The sequence below is a fragment of the Gopherus evgoodei genome, chromosome 4 (assembly GCF_007399415.2).
Source record: "Gopherus evgoodei ecotype Sinaloan lineage chromosome 4, rGopEvg1_v1.p, whole genome shotgun sequence".
NCBI classification, from domain to species: domain Eukaryota; kingdom Metazoa; phylum Chordata; order Testudines; family Testudinidae; genus Gopherus; species Gopherus evgoodei.
Genome location: NC_044325.1, coordinates 86,996,351 through 87,020,027, shown reverse-complemented (window position 1 = coordinate 87,020,027; position 23,677 = coordinate 86,996,351). Strand labels below are relative to the sequence as shown.

General features: G+C 40.8%; 1 protein-coding gene across 4 annotated transcripts in view; it reads left to right on the top strand.

Annotated features, from left to right (window-relative positions):
* PPFIA1 (PTPRF interacting protein alpha 1) overlaps positions 1 to 23,677 on the top strand; it is a 90,632-nt gene that overhangs the window by 10,498 nt on the left and 56,457 nt on the right. For all 4 annotated transcript variants that reach the window (XM_030560109.1, XM_030560111.1, XM_030560112.1 and 1 more), the window contains exons 3-7: positions 17,394 to 17,495; positions 18,880 to 19,044; positions 21,615 to 21,689; positions 22,515 to 22,616; positions 22,874 to 23,095. In XM_030560109.1, the coding sequence (XP_030415969.1) occupies positions 17,394 to 17,495; positions 18,880 to 19,044; positions 21,615 to 21,689; positions 22,515 to 22,616; positions 22,874 to 23,095 (666 nt within the window). The remainder of the gene's footprint in view (positions 1 to 17,393; positions 17,496 to 18,879; positions 19,045 to 21,614; positions 21,690 to 22,514; positions 22,617 to 22,873; positions 23,096 to 23,677) is intronic.

Genomic DNA, 23,677 nt, shown 5'->3' with positions numbered 1-23,677 from the left:
CAAGACAGTGATGCAGAGTCAAAATTCATGGTAGTTGGGGTAGAGGAGGGGCACAGTTGAAAATTCCTTTATTTAATCGCAGGAGTGGTAGTGACACTTATATTTAGGAGACCATTAGCCCCTCCACTCTCTTGTGATAATAGCCTTCTCTTCTAGCCACCTAATAGTTAGTCCTGTAGCCCAAGTGGTGGTGTTCTGTTGTGCAGTGCTGAAGGTACAGATTTCAAACCATGATGACATGATTGTGGGAGCTGATAATTATACATAATACAGTTTATTTTAGGCATTTTTTAAAAAAGGGAAACTGCAAACAAACATTAAAAAGTTATTTTGGTTGTGAAGTCAAACAGTTGAAAATTTAAATGTCAGACATATACAATTTTAATTCAGCCCCTTTGTACATATGCACTATGATATAGTCTTTAGTGACAAGATTACATACTACGTATTTTCCACAGGACCGTGCCTTGTGTATTGCACAAATTGTATGCACAAGGGATAGGGTGACCAAACAGCAAACATGAAAAATCGGGACAGGATGGGGAGTAATAGGAGCTTATGTAAGAAAAAGACCCAAAAATTGGGACTGTCCCTATAAAATCAGGACATCTGGTCACTCTAACAAGGGAACAGAATTAAAATTTCACAGGCAACTATAAATGCAGCATTTAACTTCACAATGGTTGACTTTGAAACTAAACATTTTTTTGCTTCTATAATAGAAATTAGCTTTTTTTTTTGGTTTGTATAATAGAAATTAAATTCTTAACTATGTTTTAAAGTAAGTAATAGTAATTTTGGGAGGAGAGCATGCACTGGGGAAATTCTTGACATCATTTTCTTGAATTACTTTATTGGATAACTACCAAAATTTCTTGTAAATATCTGTTGTGAAGATGTTTATCTTCGTGTTTAGAACTGTGGCATACAACAAATGAGAATTTAAAATTACAGGTTTAAGATTAATATAAAAGAATTTTAGCAACCAGGTTGGTTTAAAGCATATTTTTCAAAATTACTTCTAACAAATTCTTGAACTTCCCAGTGTTTGTTACAGTTCCCATAGCTATTAACCCTAAGGTACACCTACACTGTAGATCAATAAAATGAGATATTTTACTTTGCTCGGAGTGAATGCCAAGTTCTTAACTGGCAAATAATCTTGGATAACTAATATTACTCCTTGTATATAATATAGCATAAACATTAAATTAAAAATTTAAGCACCCATAACTTTAGTTCTCTCTCATATGCTGGTAGACTTGTTACAGGTATCTGTCCTTATTGAACACTACCTGCTTGAGCAAGTTTGGAATTATAAAACCACGTTGTTCATCACTTGGCAAAAAAAATTGAGAGCACTAATAGGCCGGGGGGGATCTTGTTGACACTTGTCTAACATGTGTGGCTTGGTTAACCTCCTACAGCTGTTCCCAAAACACTCCCCTTTAACACAGTTTGAAAAATTTAGTATACAACTGTTAACCATAGACAAGGAGTTCTCAAACTGGGGGTTGGGACCCCTCAAGGGGTCACAAGGCTATTACATGGGGGGTCATGAGCTGTCAGCCTCCATCCCAAACCCTGCTTTGCCTCTAGCATTTATAATGGTGTTAAATATATAAAAACGTTTTTTTCATTTATAAGGGGAGTCTTACTGAGAGTTTACTGTATGAAAGGGGTCACCAGTAAAAAAAGTTTGAGAACCACTACCATAGAGCTAAATCTGCCAACCAGAGGCAAAGATGAATGACTGTGTGGGTCAGGGCAGTGCCTCAGTGGCTTCTCACAGCTTTCACAAACAGGAACATCATTCCGTTGAAGCTATTATGCAGAATATGTTATGACCAGCATCTGTTCTTGCAAGAATATCCAGATTTGGTGTCGGTGAAAACTAGATATTAAATATCCATGTAGTGGCTAATTGTCTTATAAATGTTGAATTGCAGACAAATCTTAATGCTATAGAAAGTCTAAAAAGGTGTTTAATGCTAAAATGCCAGTTGATAAGAATTCTACCATTGTTTATTGATTTTTGAATACAAAGAATGCTTGGTACTTTACAAACAGAAAAATACTTGTAAGTTCCTTTGGGCAAACAGCAATTCAGTAATGTCTGATTTCAGAGTATTTGATCTTTCAGAACGCATTGCTTTTGGTCAGTCCTGTAATGTGAGGTCCCAGCAGAAATGCTGAATCCTCATTTAATTTTCACAAATGTAAATATACTGTACCCAGAGCCAGGCTTAGAATTCGCGGGACAGGAGCCATACGTACCACCTACCCTCACCCTTCCACACAGACAGCCTCTCTCTTTCTCTGTTATATCCCAGCATGTGTGGCATCCTAGAAGATCTCAGCCAGTTTTTGTGGAGAGAGGGAAGGAGTGAGGGAACGGTCTTAAGAAAACTTCTCAAAGATGTCATTGAAATTTAGATGGATTTGCCTCATACCTTGTCAAACTGGTGGCACAGGAATTTTCTTTTTTAATTAAACTAAAAGTGTATTCTTTGCCATAATGGTGGTGAGGGATGAGGGAAAAGTAGGTGTGGGAGTTTCTTCACTGACGTGAGCTCCATAGGTAGTTGTAGCTTTAGGCATCTCTGAGAAGTCGTGCAGTATCAGTTGCCAATCAAAACATGATTGAGAGATGGTGAAGAAGATTCTGGTTGGTCTTATTGTGAAATCCTGGAAAGATTCTTTAGTCCCGAACAGTGTTAGACTTCATTAATTTCAGGTGATAATAAGATGCATCTGTGTTCATGAGAAGTTTAGACCCAATGCCACTGAAGAGTCAAATGCAGAGCATTATAACACTCTATTCCTATATTAACTACAAATATATTTTGTTCGTACTTAATCGCCTATAGTTTTGAGGAAAATTCTGTATTGGCTAGGGCACCCACTAATGCTGTTTAACAGGTCACAATAGCTGTGTGTAATTCAATTAGAAATCATACACCGTAAAATTATGGTTTATACTTCTTTTAGCAATTAAATTTAGTATTTTGCTTTTAAAAACATTTTTTTTTTGTTCAGATTCAACAGGATATGTGGTTCATAATAAGTCTTTGTGTATACTGTAGGTATACTTTTAGTGGAAATATGCTGTCCAGCCAAGAGCAGCTAAAGTAAAATACATTGCATAATACAAGAAGTAACAATAGCCGCCGTATGATGGAGGGATGATCTCTACCACCCTGTTTATGAATAAATTTATTCAGGTTTCACTCCAAGTTGAGAAAAGTCCTTTCTTGTTCGAGCTATTCTTCTTGTTTGCTAGCTTTAGCCTATAAGTTGCTGCCAGCATTTGAAAGTATTACTTTAAGAAGGCTGTTCAATGAGGGAAAGCAATCTGAATAAGCCATTTTCAATCGAGCTTCAAATTTTCATTTGTTCACAAAGGATTATTACTGTTGAGAAATATTTGTTATACCCAAATATAGACATATTTTAATCTTTGATGTCTTTTTGCATAAGTGAAGCTTCTACAGTACAGTATTGTCCATTCAGATGAATATGAGGTCTTTGACCCTTGAATCTGTCATTCTAGAAGATTTGAATTTGATTTGTTTTATAGGTGTAAAATAATGTAAGTTGTAGTGACTTTAGTGTGTGTAGCATAGTAACTTAAAAATATTTATAATTTAGTCATGTTTGCTTAAAAACAGAGGTTTGGCTTCTAATAAAAGAGCAGGATGAAAATAAGCTTGTATCCATCATATGAATGGATGTACCAATAAAGAAATTTTAAGTATATTGGTGAGCCAGCATATTTTGTGGGCTTTCATAGTCGCAGGAGGAGGGGACTAATTCTTCTTCTCCATTGATTTTTACTGCGCATTAGAAGCAATAGAGTTGAGTAACGTCTCAAAATTACCCCCATCTCCCTCCTAATTCCACTTTTAAAGTGTGAGGAGGGAGGAGGATTGTAATGAAGTGATTGTATTTGTTCTATAATTTCTAAGACCTATACTCAAAATATTGTAGTTAAATTGTTGTTTTTCTAGACATTCAGGTTTTTCCTTCTTGTATATCTTCATGAAATGCTCAGACTGCATCTTGTGTCTTTATTAAATATCTAAAAATTTCATTAATGCAGAGTTAAGTTTGCCCAGTGATGCCTCTCATGTCTTTCTTGAATGTAGAGAGTGGCTAAACATAACCTCTGAAAACCAGAAAATGAAGCATTACAGTAATGTCAAAACTTAAATCTTTGAAAACCAGGAAATAAAAAGTTACAGAAAATCGTGCTCCCACAGTGCAACTGCAGCGCTGCCCCCCTTGAAACTGGCAATAGCTACTGTGAATTGTTTAGTAGGGCTAGAATGAAGCTAGCAAGGAAAGTGGTGGAGTCTCCATCTCTTCAAGTCATGACTGGATGCCTTTGCGAGACTTTACTAAAACACAAGGTATTAGGCTCAGTACAGTAGTAAATTCATCCATTTATCAGGCCTGTTATATAGGAGGTCAGATTAGATGATCTAATGGTCCCTTATAGTCTCTAAAATCTATGAATCTACAATAAGTAGACATGAGGAAGGACTAGGAGAGTATGCCATTGATTTTGCTGGGACCCACAGATTTGAATTCCAGCGGTTACCTGCATGGACACCAGCTGTCTTCACTTTGTTCGTTGTAGCTGAAAAGTGATGCAGGGATTAACTGGATCAGTTTGGGAAAGCTGTGAGTGATATGAAGAGAGGTGCATGTGTACCTTGAGATTAAGTATGCTTTATTTCAATGATAAATTTTGAAAGTTGTGTCAGCAGAGAAGCAGAAGGGTATCTTCTTGCCATAAAGAATGTCAGCAGCCTGGTGGCAAACATGGCAATGGTCTCCAGGGCTTTGTGAATGGTAAGTGAAGGCAGTATCTCAGAAGGAATGCTCAGGGCACAAGTGAAGGGGAGAAACATTTTGCAAGGCTCTAGATGGGGTTGTATGGTGTAGGCACAATATTTAAGTGTAGATGTGGTGTAAGTAGATCCTGTTTGCCATACCTGGCCTAAAGTTTTGCCTTAACAAAGAGAAGATGTTAAACTTCTTTCTATAGATCTCAAGTGCTCTTTTCCCAAAGTGTTCTGTAGCATCTTTAAGGATAAAGTGCTAAGGCTGTCTCTCCCCTAGAGAGCTTACAGTGGCGCAGCTGTACTGATGCAGCTGCGCTACTGTAAGATCTCTAGTGTAGCCGCTCTATGCCAGTGGGAGAGTGCTCTATATAATTAATCCATCCCCAACATGCAGCGGTAGCGATGTTGGTGGGAGAAGATCTCCTGCTGACATAGCACTGTCCACACCAGCACTTATGTCTGTGTAACTTATGTCGCTCTCGGGTTTCATTTCACACCCTTGAGTGACATAAGTTATACCCACATAAGTGGTAGAGTAGACATAGCCTAATATTCATAGCTCAAATAGAGAAGCATTAAAGATACATTGCGGGGGTGTCATGTACCTTTTTCTTCATATCTTGGTTTTCAGAGGTCTTCAGCCACACACTACATTCTCAAGGCAACACTGGGCAATCTTAACTTCGTGTTAAAGTTTTCGGTAATTGAATTTCCTTGTTTAAAATAAATAAATGAATAAAAATTGTTAGCACCCAATGTACCACAACTCAGCTCTCCCTCTCTTTTGCTTCTGGCTTCTTGGCGGTGATTACCCAGCCACAGACTGCACTGGCCACAATTTAGTCCATTTGCTGTGCCTGCATGATCTCCTTGTGTCCCATCTGTCTGCCTATCCAGCACAGTCTGGTTCTTGCTCTTGATTCAGCTTTCCCCACTTTGGAGAGGTAGGCACCGGCATAGGATCTGCAGGTTGAGAAGCTGGGGAGAGTGTGCAGGGACTAATATAGAGTCAGTGGAAATCTTCTGAAGTGGAGACAGACGTGAGGGGGACATGTATGTTGGGTGCTTGAGGAGACAGGTGAAACTATCCCAATATCCCCTGCTGCATAGCTCTAGTCTCTTTTCCATTCCACTCATTCCTGCACTTTACCGCACCCCACATTTCCCCTTACTGCTCTGACCGTGCTTCACTACTCCAATTCCTACAGCATAATCTCCATCATGTCCATTGCTCTTACCACTGCTACAGTGCTGAGCTTCCCCATTTTCTCACTGCCTCAAGCCCCTCACGTGCATACGTCAACTCCACCCTCCTCTTTGCCATTTTGTGCCCTGGTAAGTCTGGAAGGGCCATAGGGTGGTGAGGTTATGAGAAGTGCATGTACTAGGTGGAGACAGGTGAGTGGTAATGCAGGCCTGCTCTACACTTAAGGGTTAGTTCAAACATAGCTATGTCAGTCAGAAGTGTGAAAAATACACACGCTGTGTGTCCTAGCCAAGCCGACTTAACCCCCAGTGCCAGTGTAGCTATGTCAATGGAAGGCAGCTACTCCCTTCGATGTAGCTGTCATCGCTTGGGGTCAGGAAGGATTTTTCCTCTAGGGAAGATTGGCAGAGGCCCTGGAGGTTTTTCACCTTCCTCTGCAGCGAGGGGCATGGGTTACTTGTTGGAGGATTCTCTGCACGTTGAGGTCTTTAAACCACGATTTGAGGACTTCAGTAACTCAGACATAGGTTAGGGGTTTGTTACAGGAGTGGGTGGGTGAGATTCTATGGCCTGCATTGTGCAGGAGGTCAGACTAGATGACCATAATGGTCCCTTCTGACCTTAAGTCTGCGAGGCAGTGGTTGTACACTAATAGAATAATCCCTTTCATTGGTGTAGGCTGGGGTCTGCTCTACAGGATTATGCTGGCATAGCTATGGCCTCCCAGCCATGCTAATAGAGTGTCTGTAGTGTAGATGTATCTTCAGAATCCCTGTCCTGTATCTGGGCCCGGTGTATGTGTGGTGAAGATGAGTTATACATCCATCAGCCTGGGAGGCTGTGAAGAGAGGTGGATGAGAACATTTTATGTAGATGAACAGGGCTTGAAATAATAGCACCGAGAAGTGTGAACTGCTCCATTCATCTCCATGGATGTTGTCATTCCCTCTCATGTGAGGGTTAGAAAGAGTGGCTCAGATGCCACCAATGGGGCAGGACCTTCCAGATTTTGGCTTGTATGTGGCATGGTCCCCACCCTTCTCAAAGGCTGGAGTTCACAGTTGCCCCATTCCATGCTTGTGTGAGGTGCATTTGCTTCTGTATCCCAGCCATTTTGCTGAGAGATGGTGTGAAGGAGAGGCATGTCCTCTATCCCCCACAGCCCAGCCAGGGAGGGAACAGTGTGAGTCTGAAAGGTCTTCCACGTCTCCCTCTTCCTCACAAAAAACATTGGACTAGGATTCAGAGACTTGGGTTCTATTTCCAGTGTTGTTACTGGCTGGATAACCTCACTTCACAACATTGTACTTCAGTTTCACCATCTGTAAAATGGGGGTAAAGATACTGTTCTCCTTTGTAAAGTGCTTTGTGATCTACCGAAGAAAAGTGCTATATTGAAAACTAGGTAATTATCATTTCCACCCATCTCCACTTCTTCCCTCCCCCCACTGCATTCCCTAATTTCCCTGCCTTTATTCAGTACTGTAACTCTTTTTCTGTAAGTTATATTGAATGTGGAATATAAGTCAACAGAAAGTTAGTTACTGACTGTTACAACCAAATATTTTGTCATATGCCCTTTAATTAGAGGATGTCTATTAATGTCATTCATGTTTAGTAAGGCTAGAATTGTGTTTTAGAATCCATAGAAAACATAGCATGTCCCCTTCTGAGCTGTTGTCATAACTTTCCAAACATAAGGAAAATGACTGGAAATTGGAAAAATTAAGGGACTACAGATTAATTGCATTACAGGTTTTATTATACTAAATCTTTCCATTTGCACATTCTGTTCTTAAAAAACAAATACCTGCTCAAATATGTTTCATAGCATAAAAAACCTCACTAAAGTTAACGATTCAGAAGTAAGAGTTAATGCCACAACCATGGTTTATGTTAGCCTATTATAGTCCCCCTCCAAAAATTTAGGAGTCCTCTTGGAACAAAATATAAAAAGTAGCATTGGGTATCAGTGTGCTGAAGTACTAAGTCTTTGTGCTTTCAGGTAAGACTTGTGTACCTTCAAGATTTGTTTTTATTTCTTTCCCTGAGAATGAAACCTCCAGAATACTTCACTGGTGCTTACCCAAAGATTTTCTTTACTCTTAAGCTTGTTTTTTGCCCCCTCATGACCATTAGAGATGCCAAGGGTGTGGATAGGGCCAAATAGTCAATATTAAAACAAGTTAAATGGACAAAACCAGATTTTTCCCTATTCAACAGGTGTTTACAGTGTTTGTAAACTTTGAGGTTTGCTGATAGTGCTTTTGAATATGTGTGGGTCAGAATAATTAAAACTGCAATATATTAAAAGGCTTGCATTTTTAAAATGTTTGTAACTTTCTTCTCAGTATTTAGATCTGTCCTCCAGAAGATTAAATAAATAAATTTATTTTGAATGTCAGCTGAAAAATCAAAACTGGTTTGCTTTTTAAAAGGTTGACAGTTTTTTAAAAACAAGTAAACTGTTACCTTAATAGTTGCGTAAGCCAGCAGTTTGCTTGATTTTTATTCAAGTGTTCCAAGTTATATTCAACTTTGGGCTGAGAAGTAAAACTTCAAAAGTTTTTGTGAAAGTGATGAAGATAGGTATTGGAATGAAAAATAACTTTTGTAATTGTGTAATAATCCTGTTGGTCCCGAAAGTTAGACAATTTTTTTCAATATCTATTAAAATCCTTTTTGTTGTTAAGAATTCTATTTGAAGCGTTAAGTGGGCTGTGTCAACCTCTTGGCTCATGTTAGTGGGTTTGCCTAGTTTGTGACACGAGTAATTTACTACAACCTACTTGCTGCATTCCTATATGCTTAATTAATGACTAATTTATCTTCAGTATTGAGAGACCTCAAAACAGGCTTTTATTTTAAATGTTTAAGGGAAAAAAACTAGTTTGATATCCTCATTCCATTGTGAACTCTTCTATTCAGCTTTTTCAAAAAAAATTCCTTTTTTCTGTGCACATTTAAAAAAAAACCTTGAGATTAAGAAAAAAATGAATGCAAACATGTTTCACTGTTTTCCACTGTAGGTAGAACTGCTCACAATGTAAAATTTTAATTTCAAAAAGAACACCCAGCCTACTCAGCTAATGGTTGAAGTCATATGTTTCCTTCCTCAAAAATTATCTACTTTGAAATGTATTCTGCCCCTTAAGGTAACAATATGTAAGTTTCTGTAAGTTCTTTTCTGAGAAACACACTTTTTGTTCTAATCACAGTAGAAACTCACAAGATCAAATTGAAAAATAATGGCAAAATTAAGAGATTTTCTGAAGTTCTCCCATCAGCAATAGTGGAGATACTAATTTCTTCTCTCTCATAAAATGAGCAACAACATCATATGGAGGGGGTGTTGTTTTATACTGGCATTGGAAAATTCTGATGGATAATGCTATGTAGAGATGTGGCTGTTTACAGTAAAATGATAGCCTGAACAGCTATTTATGCAAATCTGGCATAAAGTACATTTTTTATTGTTTACCACTTTGTCATGTGTTTTAGAGTTTAGTAGTGGAAATAGGTATGTTTGTTGCATTACCCACGTTTATTCAGACCATAATCCTAGTATTTTCTTTAATGTGCAAGGTGCAAAAATCAGTAAACTAATATACTCAGTTTGCATGTAGCTATACAGGCAGAACCAGACTTGTCAGTCACTGATAACAGAGGGTGTGGCTAGCTACACTGAATAGCCTGCCAGTTTTTCATTCTGCCTCTGACTATAAGGAGGTTTGGCTAACTTGTGGCTACATAACAAAACAACCAACCAACTTTGGCCATACAAAACAAGCAAACAACTTTGGCCATACATTTGCCTTCTGTAGCTTAATTTCTAGTTCTTTCTCAACAACGGGATTTAATGGCCTGTCTGCTGCCGAGATGCTATCGGTACATCCCCTCCTCTCCCACCTTTGTCGAATACAGTATGGGGGGGGGGTTACAGTATGTTCTGTGATTGGGATACCTGCATTTCTCAGCAGTGCTAGACATGGCAGGGTGTGTCATAAACAGATAGCTAAGGGTTAATGTCTCTTTCACCTATAAAAGGGTTAACAAACAGTGACCTGAAATGCCTGACCAGAGGACCAATCAGGAGACAAAATACTTTCAAAACTGGGTGGAGGGAAGTTTGGGTGTGAGTTCTTTGTTCTTTGTCTTGGTTCGGTGACCCTCTCTGCCCTGAGAGTGATCTCTCTATCTCCAGGCTTTCTAATCTTCTGTTTCCAAGTTGTAAGTACAAGGATAGTAAGACAATAGGTTTATATTGTTTTTTTTGTATTTACATTTGTCTAGTTGCTGGAATGTTTTAAATTGTATTCTTTTTGGATAAGGCTGTTTATTCATTTTTTCTTTTAAGCAATTGACTCTGTATATTGTCACCTTGATATAGAGACCATTTTTATGTCTTTCTTTCTTTTTATATAAAGCTTTCTTTTTAAGACCTGTTTGAGTGTTTTTTTACTGATCAAGGCTAAGAAACGAAGGGAGAGGGAAAATCTCTTCGTGTTAGATTTACTAAGCCTGACTTTGCATACCCTCTGGGTGAGGGGAGAGAGAGAGAGAAATTTGAGCTCTCGGTACTTGTGTTTCAAGGACTTGAAGCAGGGAATATCCTAGAGTACCCAGGGCGGGGAAATCTGGGAGGAGGTAAAGAGGGGGAAGGGAAGTGGGTTATTTCCCTTGGTGGTGAGACTCAGGGCATCTGAGTCTTGGGGTCCCCCAGGGAAGGTTTTGGGGAGACCAGAGTGAGCCAGACACTGGAATTTTGTGGCTGGTGGCAGCGGTATCAGATCCAAGCTGGTAATTAAGTTTGGAGGTTTCATGCTAGCTTCTCATGTTCTGAACTCCAAGGTTCAGATCTGAGTAGGAAAGTTATGACAGGGTGTCTTAGTGGAGTCACTCCCCAAAGCTAGAGGCAGCAAATCTGGACTCTGAGCTGTAGGAACCTGGAGCAGCTTTCACACTGCTCTCCCTGTATGATAGAAGCAAAAAAAGATACAAAAGGACTCCTCTGTGGAACAGAACAAATCTTCCTAGATGGCAGTTTGCATTAGAGTTACCATCTTTCAGGTTCCCAAAAAGAGGACTGCTGGAGAGCATGGAGGGAGTTGAAAAAGGGGGTACAGTTTGGCGGAGTGCTGGAGGGGGTATACTTACCTCACTATTGAGGTGTGGTGTGGCTCCCTGTCACGGTTGCAGGGCAGCTGGCCTAGGATGCAACACCAGCTGTCTGTCAGCACCTCCTGTCTCTTCCCCTCCCCAGAAGTCCTGGTAGCCCAGGCTCCCCAAGCTTCCTGGCTCTGGGAAAGGTTGATAGAAAATGTGGTTGACTTTCTAAACAAAATTTTTGGAATTCCTGTTCTTCAGGAAACTTCAAAATTTCATTTATCATTCTGTTCCAGAATTTTTTTTTTTTTTTTTTTGGAAACTTAGAATTTCCTGTGGAATGAGAATTCCAGTTTCCAGCCAACTCTAATAGTTGTAATTTAGCTATTTGAGAGCTGCCCTTTTCTTCCCATGTTGTCATTTTAGTAATGGAATTAGGGAATGGTTTTGTGCTTTCTCTTTGACATTGGTGATGTTTTATTAATGAAGAACTTGTAAGGACACGTTTTGCTTTAGTAAGGTCTTCATATTGGCAGCATTAGAAGGTTTTAATTTATGTAGGCATTCATACTTAGAGTGAACAACACTTGAAGTACATCTTTGTGGTTTTGATTATGTGTATTCAGTATCAGGTTTTCATTAAATGTAAACTGACCTAATGAAGTTTTATCATCATCCTGCTTGAAAATGGCAAAAAGAATTTAATTGTCATGCAACAAGAGTAAAGATGTTTTGCTTTTCCTCTTTTGTTAAAGGAGGACTCCCTTTTTCCTCAATCTGAGCAACCTTTTATGATTGATTTAAAATCCATTTGAACTACACTCTCAGTAGTAATCTGAATTGTTCCAATGAATAGATGTTGTTTTTTTTTAAGAGGTAGGAGAGATGATAGTGTATTGTATGTCATTGATGGCAATGGTACCACTGTTTTTGTAGTGACTTTCGACAGGCTAATATGTCAGGAGTCTCAAGAGCATATGTCACAGAGTTAGGTTACAGAAGTTACTTTTTGTATTTTCTTTCCAATCCGATCTATCTTTTGGATACAGTTTACAGAATGAAGCTTTGTCTACACTGCCAACTGAACAACAACAACTTTTCGTCATTTACAGATGCTTCAAAAAGCCTCCTCTACGCCCCAAGACAAAAGTTTTGCTGCGGCAAGTGGCAGTGTATACGGCTCATTGATGACAGAAGCACTCTCCTGTCCACAACGTGAACACTGCTTGTAGGCGATGGAAGTATTTTGTCAGCAAAAGTACCGACAAACAGCGTTTACACTACCCGATGTGTCGCTAAATGCTGTGTTGTGTAGAGAAAGCCTTGGGCTCTGAAACTTTTGTACATCAGCTTTGAGTCTGTCTGTTTTAGTCGCACATGTTAACATTGCAGTAGTGATGCTTTAGGTACAGTTGAGACGTCCTTTCAAAGAAATTTGTTTTCAGACACGTCTAGCTTAACTCAAAACAGCTTTGTCTTAAAGCTTCAGACACAGGGCTTGGCTAAACTTGCAGATGTAGCGTGCTGGGAGTTAAGCCAGCCCTCAGAGACAGCAGCAAGGAAAGTGCTGATGTGTGTTCACACTGTCAGCCGCGAGCACAGTAGCATAGCCATATTTGCTGCACTTGCAGCAGCTTCAGAGGGGTTCATTATGGGCAGCTATCCCACAGAGTACCTCTTCCCATTCTGGACTGGTGTTGAGGCCTGTGGGAATGGGGAGGGGGGCCCGGGGCACCCTGGGTTCTGTCTCAATGCCCCGTGATGCATCGCTTCACATCCCGGCAATCCCTGTGCATCTATCCACATTTGGTGCTATCTTTCAATAGTTTTTGTACTGCGTGCTCTGTCTTCCCTTTCGGGCTGCGGGAATGGATCCTGAACTGCTGAGGAATATGCTGATGGGTCTTGCCAGCAGGTCACAAATTGCAGTCGAGTTACTCCTTAAGCCACAAAGTGACTATGAGGAGTCCAGCAATGATGTTGACACTCGTAAAACATACAACATGAGATTGTTTGTTGCATCGTGGAACGCCACTTTTGGGCTCGGGAAACAAGCACTGAGTGGTGGGATCACGTTGCCATGCAAGTCTGGGATGATGAGTAGTGGCTGCAGAACTTTCGGATGAGGAAATTCACTTTTATGGGACTCTGTGCTGAGCTTGCGCCAACCCTGCAGCGCAAGACCACAAGATTGAGAGCTGCCCTGCCAGTGGAGAAGTGCGTGGTGATTGCAATCTGGAAGCTGGCTACTCTAGACAGCTACTGATCGGTCGCTAACCAGTTCAGAGTGGGCTAGTCTACCGTTGGAATTGTGTTGATACAAGTGTGCAGGGCCATTAATTGCATCCTGCTCAGAAGAACCATGACTCTGGGGAACGTGCATGACATTATGGATGACTTTGCACAAATGGGTTTCCCTAACTGCGGAGGGGCGATAGATGGCACGTATAATCCAATTCTGACACCTAGCTTCTGAGTACATAAATTGGAAGGGGTATTTCTCTGTGGTTCTCCAGGCACTTGTGGATCATCATGGGCATTTCATGGACATTAACGCAGGCTGGGCTGGAAAGGTGCATGTCGCATGCATCTTTTAGGACACTGGCCTGTTCAGGAAGCTGGAAGCTGGGACTTTCTTCCCGGACCAGAAGATCACCGTCGGGTAAGTCGAAATGCCCATTGTGACCCTTTGAGACCTTTAATGGGATGGCTTATGAAACCGTACATGGGGAGCCTTGACAGCAGCAAGGAGCAGTTCAACAACAGGCAGAGTTGATGCAGAATGACTGTGGAGTGTGCTTTTGGCCATTTTTGGCCGCAGGGGACCCCGTATACTTAACACTCCCCCCACATTTTCCACAGGATGGGTTCGTTCTGGAAGATATCTTGCTGCTGAGGGTGACCTGGGAAGCAAGGGGAGGGTCTTATGCAACAATGTATCTTCCGCCTTGGCCCTTATGTGGCTTGCCTGTGTGCAGTAATGGTTCCCCCGCCCCTCACGGCACAGTGGCGCAGATATGTTAGCCTTACTGGGACAAGGAGCACAGTAGCTCTGCCAAGGAACCTGTGCAAGTGGATTGCCCAGCTTCTGCATGAGACCTTCGATAAGATCACTGAGACCGATTACCATGAAGTGAGAGAGTACATCAACGCCCTACTCCGCATCTATGCATGCACGCAGCCCTAACCTTTTTTTCTGCAACCCTTCTTGCCCCAACAGCCTGCACCCAACAACTCCCTTCTCAAAATAAATGCTGCTTACTGGGCACCTCATCTGCTGTTTGTTCTTCCCCAAGCACCGTTCACTGTGGCTGACTACCTTCCTCCTGGCTTGAAAACAGCTTCTGGCTGCATGCATCTAGGGATGCTGGGCCATCCTCTGGCTCTGGGCTGCCACAGCCTCTGAAGTGTCCGTGGTGCTCTTTGGATTGGAGGTGGGATCACCCCCAAGAATCTTGTCCAGTTCTTTGTAGAACTGGCAGGTCGAGGGGGTAGCACTGAAGTGGTGGTTTGCCTCCCACGCTCTGTGGTAGGCGTTCCACAGCTCCTTTGCTTTAACCTTGCACTGCACTGTGTCCTGGTCATGGCCACTTTCTACCATGGCCCTTGATATCTGCCCGTGGGTATCATAATTCCTACAGCTGGAGCGCAGCTGGGACTGGACAGCTTCCTCCCTACAAACACTGATGAGGTCCAGCACCTCGCCATGCTCCATACTGGAGAACGCCTGGCGCGTGGAGGCCTGGTCACCTGGAAAGATGCAGCGAGCACTCCACGCTTTGCTGAGCAAACAGGAAGGGGACTTTCAAAATTCCTAGAGAATTTAAAGAGTGGGTCTGACTGTTGGTCAGCTGAGGGCAGGCCAGTAGAGTTCAAAGTGATGACCAGAGTGACTAGAATAGGCATTGTGGGACACTTCCTGGAGGCCTATCAGAGCGCATTAATAGACCAGGGCTCTACAGCACTCCAGCCAGGGCGGAGCAAGCACTATGCTTCTCGTGGAGGTGGATTACCAGGGGCGCTCCAGCCACAGAATCCGGGCGCTCTAAGTGCCTTGCCAGTGTGAACACCTCAGGAGCTGGGGCACCCAGCGCTCATTTAATGCACTCCAGCTTATACTATGGCCTTGTCTACACTTGCATGTGTAGTCCTCAGTAAACAGTATATTTTGCTAGGCTTGAAAAGTTTTTAAGAAAAGAGGAGATAAAAACATAGGTAACACTGGTCTACAATTTTTGAGAAGTCGTCTGCTTCAGAGATAAAATGGTGATATTTATTATGTATTTTGATGTGCTGAATTCAAATATGACAATTAAAACAACTGGCTACTGTTTCTAAGATATTTAAGTTTTTACATTTTATGTCTACGTATATGGTGTAGATACTAGAGTTTTAATCATAAATTGTAAACCTAGGTCTTTTCATGTGTTTATGGTTGCTTTACATGATAATATTTCACCTGTCATGCTTATGTAACACTTTAAAAATCAGCAAAAGGGTTATATAAATAAAATTTATTATGAAACAAAAGGCAAAAAACTATTATGTACATAGTGTAGTCCTATTCAGTGTCTACTCGGCGCTTCTTGGCTTGTCTCTTGTATTCATTAAATGGAGCATCTCTTGTCACTTTTCAGCAATAGTCTGCAAGCATTGATGGGCTCCATTTGCCCTGATAGCCTGCCAGGAGATTCCACTGCTGTAGTCTGGAGCCCAACAGCTCTGCCTTACTCTTGGGTAGTTCCAAATCCCTGACAAGGTCATTCAGTTCACCTTGTGTTATGAGGTGTGGTTCAGAGGAGGAGGATGGGAGAAAATGTGGGTCCTGTGATATTGATGGTTCAGGACCAGAAGTTTCATCCTCTTCCTCGTCTGACTCAAGTGAGAATGATTCTGGTGCATCAGGAACCAGCAGTCCTTCTCCGTGGGGTACTGGGCGTATAGCTGGTGGAATGTTTGGATAATGCACAGTCCACTTTTTCTTCTTTGACACACCTTTCCCAACTGGAGGCACCATGCAGAAGTAACAATTGCTGGTATGATCTGTTGGCTCTTTCCAACTCATTGGCACTGCAAAAGGCAGAGACTTCCTTTTCCTGTTCAACCACTGGCGAAGATTTGTTGCACAAGTGTTGCAGCATATGTGTGGGGCCCACCTCTTGTCCTCATCTCCAATTTTGCAGCCAAAAGAAAGGTGATAGGCTTTCTTAACCATAGTGGTTATAAGTAGGGGGTAGCCGTGTTAGTCTGGATCTGTAAAAGCAGCAAAGAATGCATCTGAAGAAGTGGGTATTCACCCACGAAAGCTCATGCTCCAAAACGTCTGTTAGTCTATAAGGTGCCACAGGATTCTTTGCTGCTTTCATAGTGGTTATACTGCGCTTTTGTGATGCAAAAGTCATCAAACATAGCAGAAGTTATCTGCACTGTTCACACAAGTACGAGGCATCTCTGCTCACTTTGGCTAAACAGAAATGTGTCCCTTTGCAAAATCAAACACTGACAAATAAGAGAGCACGACACTGTAAGATTTCTAGAGCTGATATAGGGCAATTTGTTCAGCAGAGTGATGTAAGCTTCATTATGATTGCATCATCCGTGACTTCTAGGAATAACATAATGCAATTCATATCATGTATGACACAATACCAGCTTCAGATTGCATCATTCATTATTTTGCCTAAAAAGCAAGTTCTGTCCAAACCCAGTCATAGATTTATTCATAGATCCAGTCAAAGATGTATTTTAGTCATTTCTGGTTTAAATTGAGATCCCTTCCCTTTATAACTCACTCATCCTCCACCATTCCCAAGTCAAGGGTCGTATATACTGACCCAATAGCATATCTTGAAAACTAGAGCCAATCAACAATTTTAAGCATCGTTTTCATTCTCAGTGACCCAGAATTAGTAAAGTTGGACTACATTTATTTCAGAAGCATTTTGGCTGTAGAGCAGTGTAATTGAAGTGACTTGACTCAGACCACACAAGATTATTCGCATACTGAGGAGAATCCGTGTCTCCTGACTTAGTCATTGAGTCTCGTTTCCTGGAAAACATCACCCCTCTTCTAGCACCACCTCCTCTTCCTGGATAAACTTTTTGCTTAGATGAGTTGAATAAAAATAATTGATTACAACTTTACTGAACTACTTATTGTGGTAATAATTTATATAATTTGGTTGCACACTTTTTACGATACTGATGTATTGTTGTTTGCTTTATTCCAGGAGTTTGCAGCACTTACTAAAGAGCTTAATGTATGCAGGGAACAGCTCCTTGAAAGGGAAGAAGAAATTGCTGAACTGAAAGCAGAAAGAAATAACACAAGGGTTAGTTACTTGTCTGATCTCTATTGATTATTGCCGTCTGTGGTTAGCTTACCATCCAGAGCTGGTCTGTCCTTTTTTCTTGGCAGGCCCTTTAAATTTTTCTGTCTAGCTCCATTTGGAGTGGCTGCAGTATTCTTTGTTTTAAAATGAAATTACCTCAAATGCAAAACAGGTGTGTCTGCTGGGGTGCTGTCTTTTAGCCTTCTAGGTCTCACCTACTCAATACTTGCCCTCCTGGGTTGGGAGGAAAGATCAGCAAGCAAATAGTCCTTCCCGGATAATAACATCTCCTCTCACAGTGAGAACAGGGAGCGTTCTTTGTTGTCCCCTACCTACCTGGGTTTTGTCTTCTTTGGTTGGATGATTGGTTGAGTGATTAGGAGACAGGGAGCTACAAAAATCTACACTACAAAAGTCTTGGCTTCAGGCCTTTAAACAGTCTCTCTAAGACTGTCTTCCTCTGAGACCATTTCCTCTCTCCCCATACCTGCCCCACTTCTCCCCAGGATCTTTGTTCTGTTGAGACTCTTGGAATGGGGAGACACTTGAGTCCATCCCTCCAATTCCTCTTTTATTTAAAGGGCCCATAAACCTCATTAAACTATCATTAAGGAAAATATAATTAATTGGAGAATTGAACTTAATATTGAGATTCCCTTCAGACTGTGTATCATGTTCTTATACACCAAGTTGAAACTCAAAGATAAAAATTTGTAATTTCTTCTTTAAGTATTGTCCATATGGGTTTTTGCTGCTGGTACAATTGTGCCTTATATAAGGAAGTGTCAGTATAGCAGTATCTTTTAGGGCTGTGACTGCACCCTGTGTCTATTCCACCCAACAGCGGATAAAGGACTGTGGCTCTGACTGCCAGAGGGTTCCTTTATGATAAGAGATTCTTTATTAGCGTAAGACTCTTAAATAGTGGAGTAGAAATGCAGGTCATGGAGATCCATACAGACAGCTCACGCAACCATGTTTCAAGCAGTTGCTCCCCAACCACTTCTTCATACATTTCCTGTGTACAACCAGTCCTGGTGATTTAGAAAGCAGTCCCCAGACTTAAGACTTCTCAGATCCTTGTCCATTTCATCTAAGCAAAGATTAAAATGAAGCTCTCTCAAAGCTGGTATCTTACCTAGAGGCTAGGTCTGGGGAAGAATGCTGGGTAAAAGGGTGAACAGTGGTCCGTGTTGCACCTCTTCCATTTTATTAAATTTATACAAAGATATCAGTGAAATGTTACAGGCAAACAAATGAATATATTTAACATTGGGTTCAAAGTTCTAAACTCAAACCTAATAGTTTAGAAAGTAAAGTCATTCTAGTCTGATGTTCAAAACGTGTATAAACATCTAGTTCCTTATTTACTTTTTTGTTTCAGCTGCTATTAGAACATTTGGAATGTCTAGTCTCCAGACATGAGCGGTCCCTTAGAATGACTGTTGTTAAGAGACAGGCTCAGTCTCCAGCAGGAGTGTCTAGTGAAGTTGAAGTTCTCAAAGCACTAAAATCACTATTTGAACATCACAAAGCCCTTGATGAAAAGGTAATGAAATGTGCTCAATTAATGTCTCTTCCCCCCCGCCCCCCAGTGTGGAACTAATAACTATCTGAGCAAAAGTTTTCAGAAGTTAGGTTCTCTGACTCTGCCAAATCTGCTTTAAGAAAATGTACACTAGTGTAACTACACTGATGCAGTTACGTCAGTACAACCTCCTAATGTAGATGTGCTGTACTAAAGCAAAACCAGTGCAACTTAATATAGTAACATACCAATGTAAGCTGCATTAGTGTAAAAAGCCCTGCTTTGTGCTCATGCAACATATCTACATTAGGGGTTTTCACACTTATTTACTTGTATTACAGTAACACATAAAGGGCATCATTGCCTAGATACTGTACAGTAGAAGTAGAAGACAATGGACAACAGGTGGTTACAACAAATAGTGGGAGCGCAGGGTAAAAATGCTGACAGCTGTGGCTGGAGAAATAAGCAGCAGTCACAGCATACCAGCTGTCTAACCATTGTCAAGTGTTTTGTAGTTGTCATGGTATAGGTGAGTTTTAAGGAGAATAGTGTAGTGTGGCTATGTGTCATTTTGCAGGGTGCTGTTCCCATGGAAAAAAAATGGCATGGGAGAAAACAAACATGCATGCTGGAAAATTTGACACAGGCAATCAAGGCTGGCATCACTGATGAGGAGAAAATAGAGATCAGTCTGATCTCAGGCCACAATGAGCATTAAAAATGAAAATAAATAGTTTGTACTTGATGCTGTGGAAAAGGGAAGCCAGTGGAATGATACAAACAAATTGGTTATGTGGTTGAAGCAACAAACCAGGAAGACTTTTTTCAGCAAGAGTTTGAATGAATTTAAGGGGAGACAGGAGAAAGGGAGATCAGATGGTTGTGGATGGCAGTGACATTTTTTTTTAAAATGGGGTTTGGGTATTCCATTTGGACTGGAGAAAAAGATGGTGATGATAGGGAAGGTTGTGGAAGGAGTTAGAGTCAGATAGAGTTGTGGTACATGTTACCAGATGCAAACAGAAGAAGGCAAAAGAGGAAGCAGAGGTATGATTTGTGTGTGTAGGAGTGAGGAGATGGTGGAATGGGACAGGAAGAACAGAAAAGTGAAAAGATGATGGTAGTAACATAGGGAGAGGGTAGAATAGAAGAGGAGATGAAGTAGGGAAAAGGAGAGAAAAAAGGAGGTAAATACGATGCAGAAAATTGGTAAAGTTAGAGATGAGTGGAAAAAGTGTAGAGTGGTGCCAGTAGTCAACAGTGCAGTGTAATTATAAGGAATCTACTGATTCCTACTGTCTCTGTTCCTAATCACTAACACAAAATTATATAAATAATCAAATGCTCAAGAGACAGTTACTTGAGTATGTAAGTAGTGAAATGAGATAAATTAGCAGCAGTGTAGTGAATGGCTCCGTACTAAAGGTGAACAATTACACCAGCCCTAGACAGGTAGATCAAAGAAGCAGTTAAGTGAATTGGTGAGTGAGTCAGTGAGGAGGTGTTACCAGTTCAGTCAGTGCAGTCAACAGGGAAAGCAAAAGCGTGTTGTGACGTTGTTACGCCCGATCTGTTCACTCTACTTGGTTGGAGTTTGAGTGTGCTGCTGCCTCTTGCTTCAAGTGCAAGAGTAAGGAAGATAGGATGGTGACTGCTCTGGGGCTGGAGGAGTCATGCTGCATCTGGGGAAGATTTAAAGAAGAATAAAATCTTTTCGGGGTGCTTATTTGCACTGGTGTTACACTTGTGTAAATTTTCTTAATGTAGAAAATTCATTCATCCTACCCCTTCATCTGCACATACTCTTCATTCTTCATCACCTCCCTTTCATACTTTCACCCCACTCATCCTTTCCCTAGTCCACACATCCTTTCCCTTACACTGACAATATGTGTGTAATAGAAGAAAAGGAAAAAGAGGGGAAAATGGTGAAGTAGGGCTAGAAAGAGAGGGACAGGGGAAAAGATCCTCTCTGCTCCCACCCACCCTGGATTAGTTACACAGGAGGAAGCTGGTTAAAGGAGTCCTGGAGCCGCTCAGTTTACCTGTGCTTTGGCCTGCTACCATAGAGCTCAGCTGTGCAAATGGGTGTAGCGTAAGGTGAACCCCATTCCCAACTAGCAGTTTGATTCCTAAATTTTGTGTCTAATACAATGCTTATTTCTTATAACTTTGCAAATTCTTTAAATTGAAATCACTGACTTCTTAGAGAGTACAAACATTACAGGTGTTTGAATGTTCCTTACAAGGGAGAGGTATAATTTAAATAAACACAGAATTTAGTCTAGTTTTAAAAGTTGGCAGCAAATGGAGTTCACCTGCCCAATGGAGAAGTTCTGTCTCCTACTTAGGTAAAGTGTCAGTCAATGGTTAATCTTAAAACCTAAGTCATTTTTCCAGAAGATCCTTTCTGTGATGCATGTTAAAATTTCAGAATTTGATGGTGTAAGTCATTGACACTGATGGAGCAATTAAGCATACTGAAATCGGAAGCCATACCTCTAGGCACATACAAATTTAGTCTTGTGTTCACAGTTGCTCAGTGCTAAGATAGCTATAAAATTTTCATTGATGACTTTATTTTTCAGGTAAGGGAAAGATTACGAGTAGCACTTGAAAGGTGTAGTTTATTGGAAGAAGAACTAGGTACTACGCATAAAGAGGTAGGTCCCTGTAAAATAAAATTTGGGGGGATGTTTGGGTGGAAGAATTTATACCATAGTATCAAATCAATATTCTTCCAAATATTAGTATATGTAGTTGATTCTTAAAGTTATTTTCTTGACTTGCAGATTTTTGTTTTTAGTTAGATCCCAATTGGATGAGTTTGATTTCACCTTAGTTCTTGTTGATAGAAGTCTGTTTAGGAGCTGATTATTTTGCTGTCTCACCAATAGACTTTTTTCTGGTTTAAGACCAGTGGCAGTAGCATAGCAGGTATGGAATAGGTTTTTGGCTGCCTGTACTACATCTTACTAATGCATATATAATCAGTCTTCTCTTTAAAGCATTAATAATCTTCCAAATATTATATCAGTAAAATTCATTACTACAAGCATGCTCATTTGCTTCAAAGTGAGGTCATTGCATTATGTTAGCTATTGCTCATGTCAGTGGTTCCCAACCTTTTCCAGGTGGCGGGCACCGAACGACAAGCCACCGAGGACCATGGCCAGCAGACAAGCATCGGCCAAAATGCTGCCGAGAAGCAGCAATGTCAAGAGGCATTGCCACCGAAGTAGCATCATCAAGAGGCGTCACTGCCTAAACATCGCCGAAAATCAATGGCATTTCGACGGCGATGCCTCTTGGTGACGCTGCTTTTCGGTGGCATTTCAGCAGATGCTTGTGCACCTGCATACTGGCTGGCGGACATAGATCCCCTGGCGAGCGCCATGGTGCCTGTGGGCACCACACTGGGGACCACTGGCTTATGTGATAAGTGAAATGTGTTACAGTTTTTTGGTTTTTTTTACCTTTGGTTTTAGTTAATGATTCTGAAAGAGCAAAGCAATCAGAAAAGAACACTAACTGATGGGGTGCTGGATATAAATCATGATCAGGAGAATACACCAAGCACAAATGGGAAGGTAAGATTGTTTGTTGATACTGATGTTGTTGGTTTTTTTTTTTTTTTTTCATGTATGGGTTGCAATATTTGTCCAGTCTTAAGTGTATAATTAAAGCACAAAGTAATTATTGCAACTTTATTATTGGATAGACTGCACAAACTAACCTTAATTAGCTTTGTTATATTGAAGTAATATACTATATTTTAAAGCTCTGTATAGTGTGGAAACTTAAGGTGGTGTTTTGTTCTTTTTGGTTTTGTTTTTTAATGTAATAGAGATCTTCTGATGGTTCTTCAAGCCACGATGAAGACCTTGCTAAAGTTATAGAACTCCAAGAAATTATAGACAAGCAGACCAACGAGCAAGGCCAAATGAAAGAACGTCTCACTGCTCTTTCTAGCAGAGTAACAGAGCTGGAAGAAGATCTTGACACAGCTAGAAAAGATTTAATAAAATCAGAAGAAATGAATACAAAGTTGCAAAGAGATGTACGAGAGGTGAGGAATGAACTGTGAAAGTCTGAGCCAGTTGCTAAACTGGTGTACTAAGCCCTTTCCCTCTCATGGTGATAGATGCTTAAGTCTGAGGTTCATGGAGATGCCATCTCCGTTTAGCAATCCATGGAGGGAACCCACCACCTGGATTTAGGTGCCTAAATCTGGGTCTAACTGCTTAGCTCATTCCTGAGTGCTGATTTTCTTTGTTGTATTGCTCAATTGTGTATCCTCAAATTTATGTTTCTCTTAATTGTTTGCTAAAGTGATGGTTACTAATTAGTGATTAGTAGAAGCATTGACAATCTTATAGGTGTCCTACATTCTGCCCTCTGGGCTGGAAGAAATATATCCTGATAACTGTCAACTAGGGTCTAGACTTAGATCAAGGAAAATTTGGGGTTGCCTATATGTAGCTACCCCAGGGGAAAAAAAGATGTGGAATTTATCCATGCGTCTTTCAGAATAGATATGCTACCGAAAGTTCATGAATACACAAACATGATAAACGTTGCTTGATCTGTAATGCTCTAAGGGCAAGGCTACTCTAGGAATAAGAATAAAATTTGGATACCCTAACTTTTG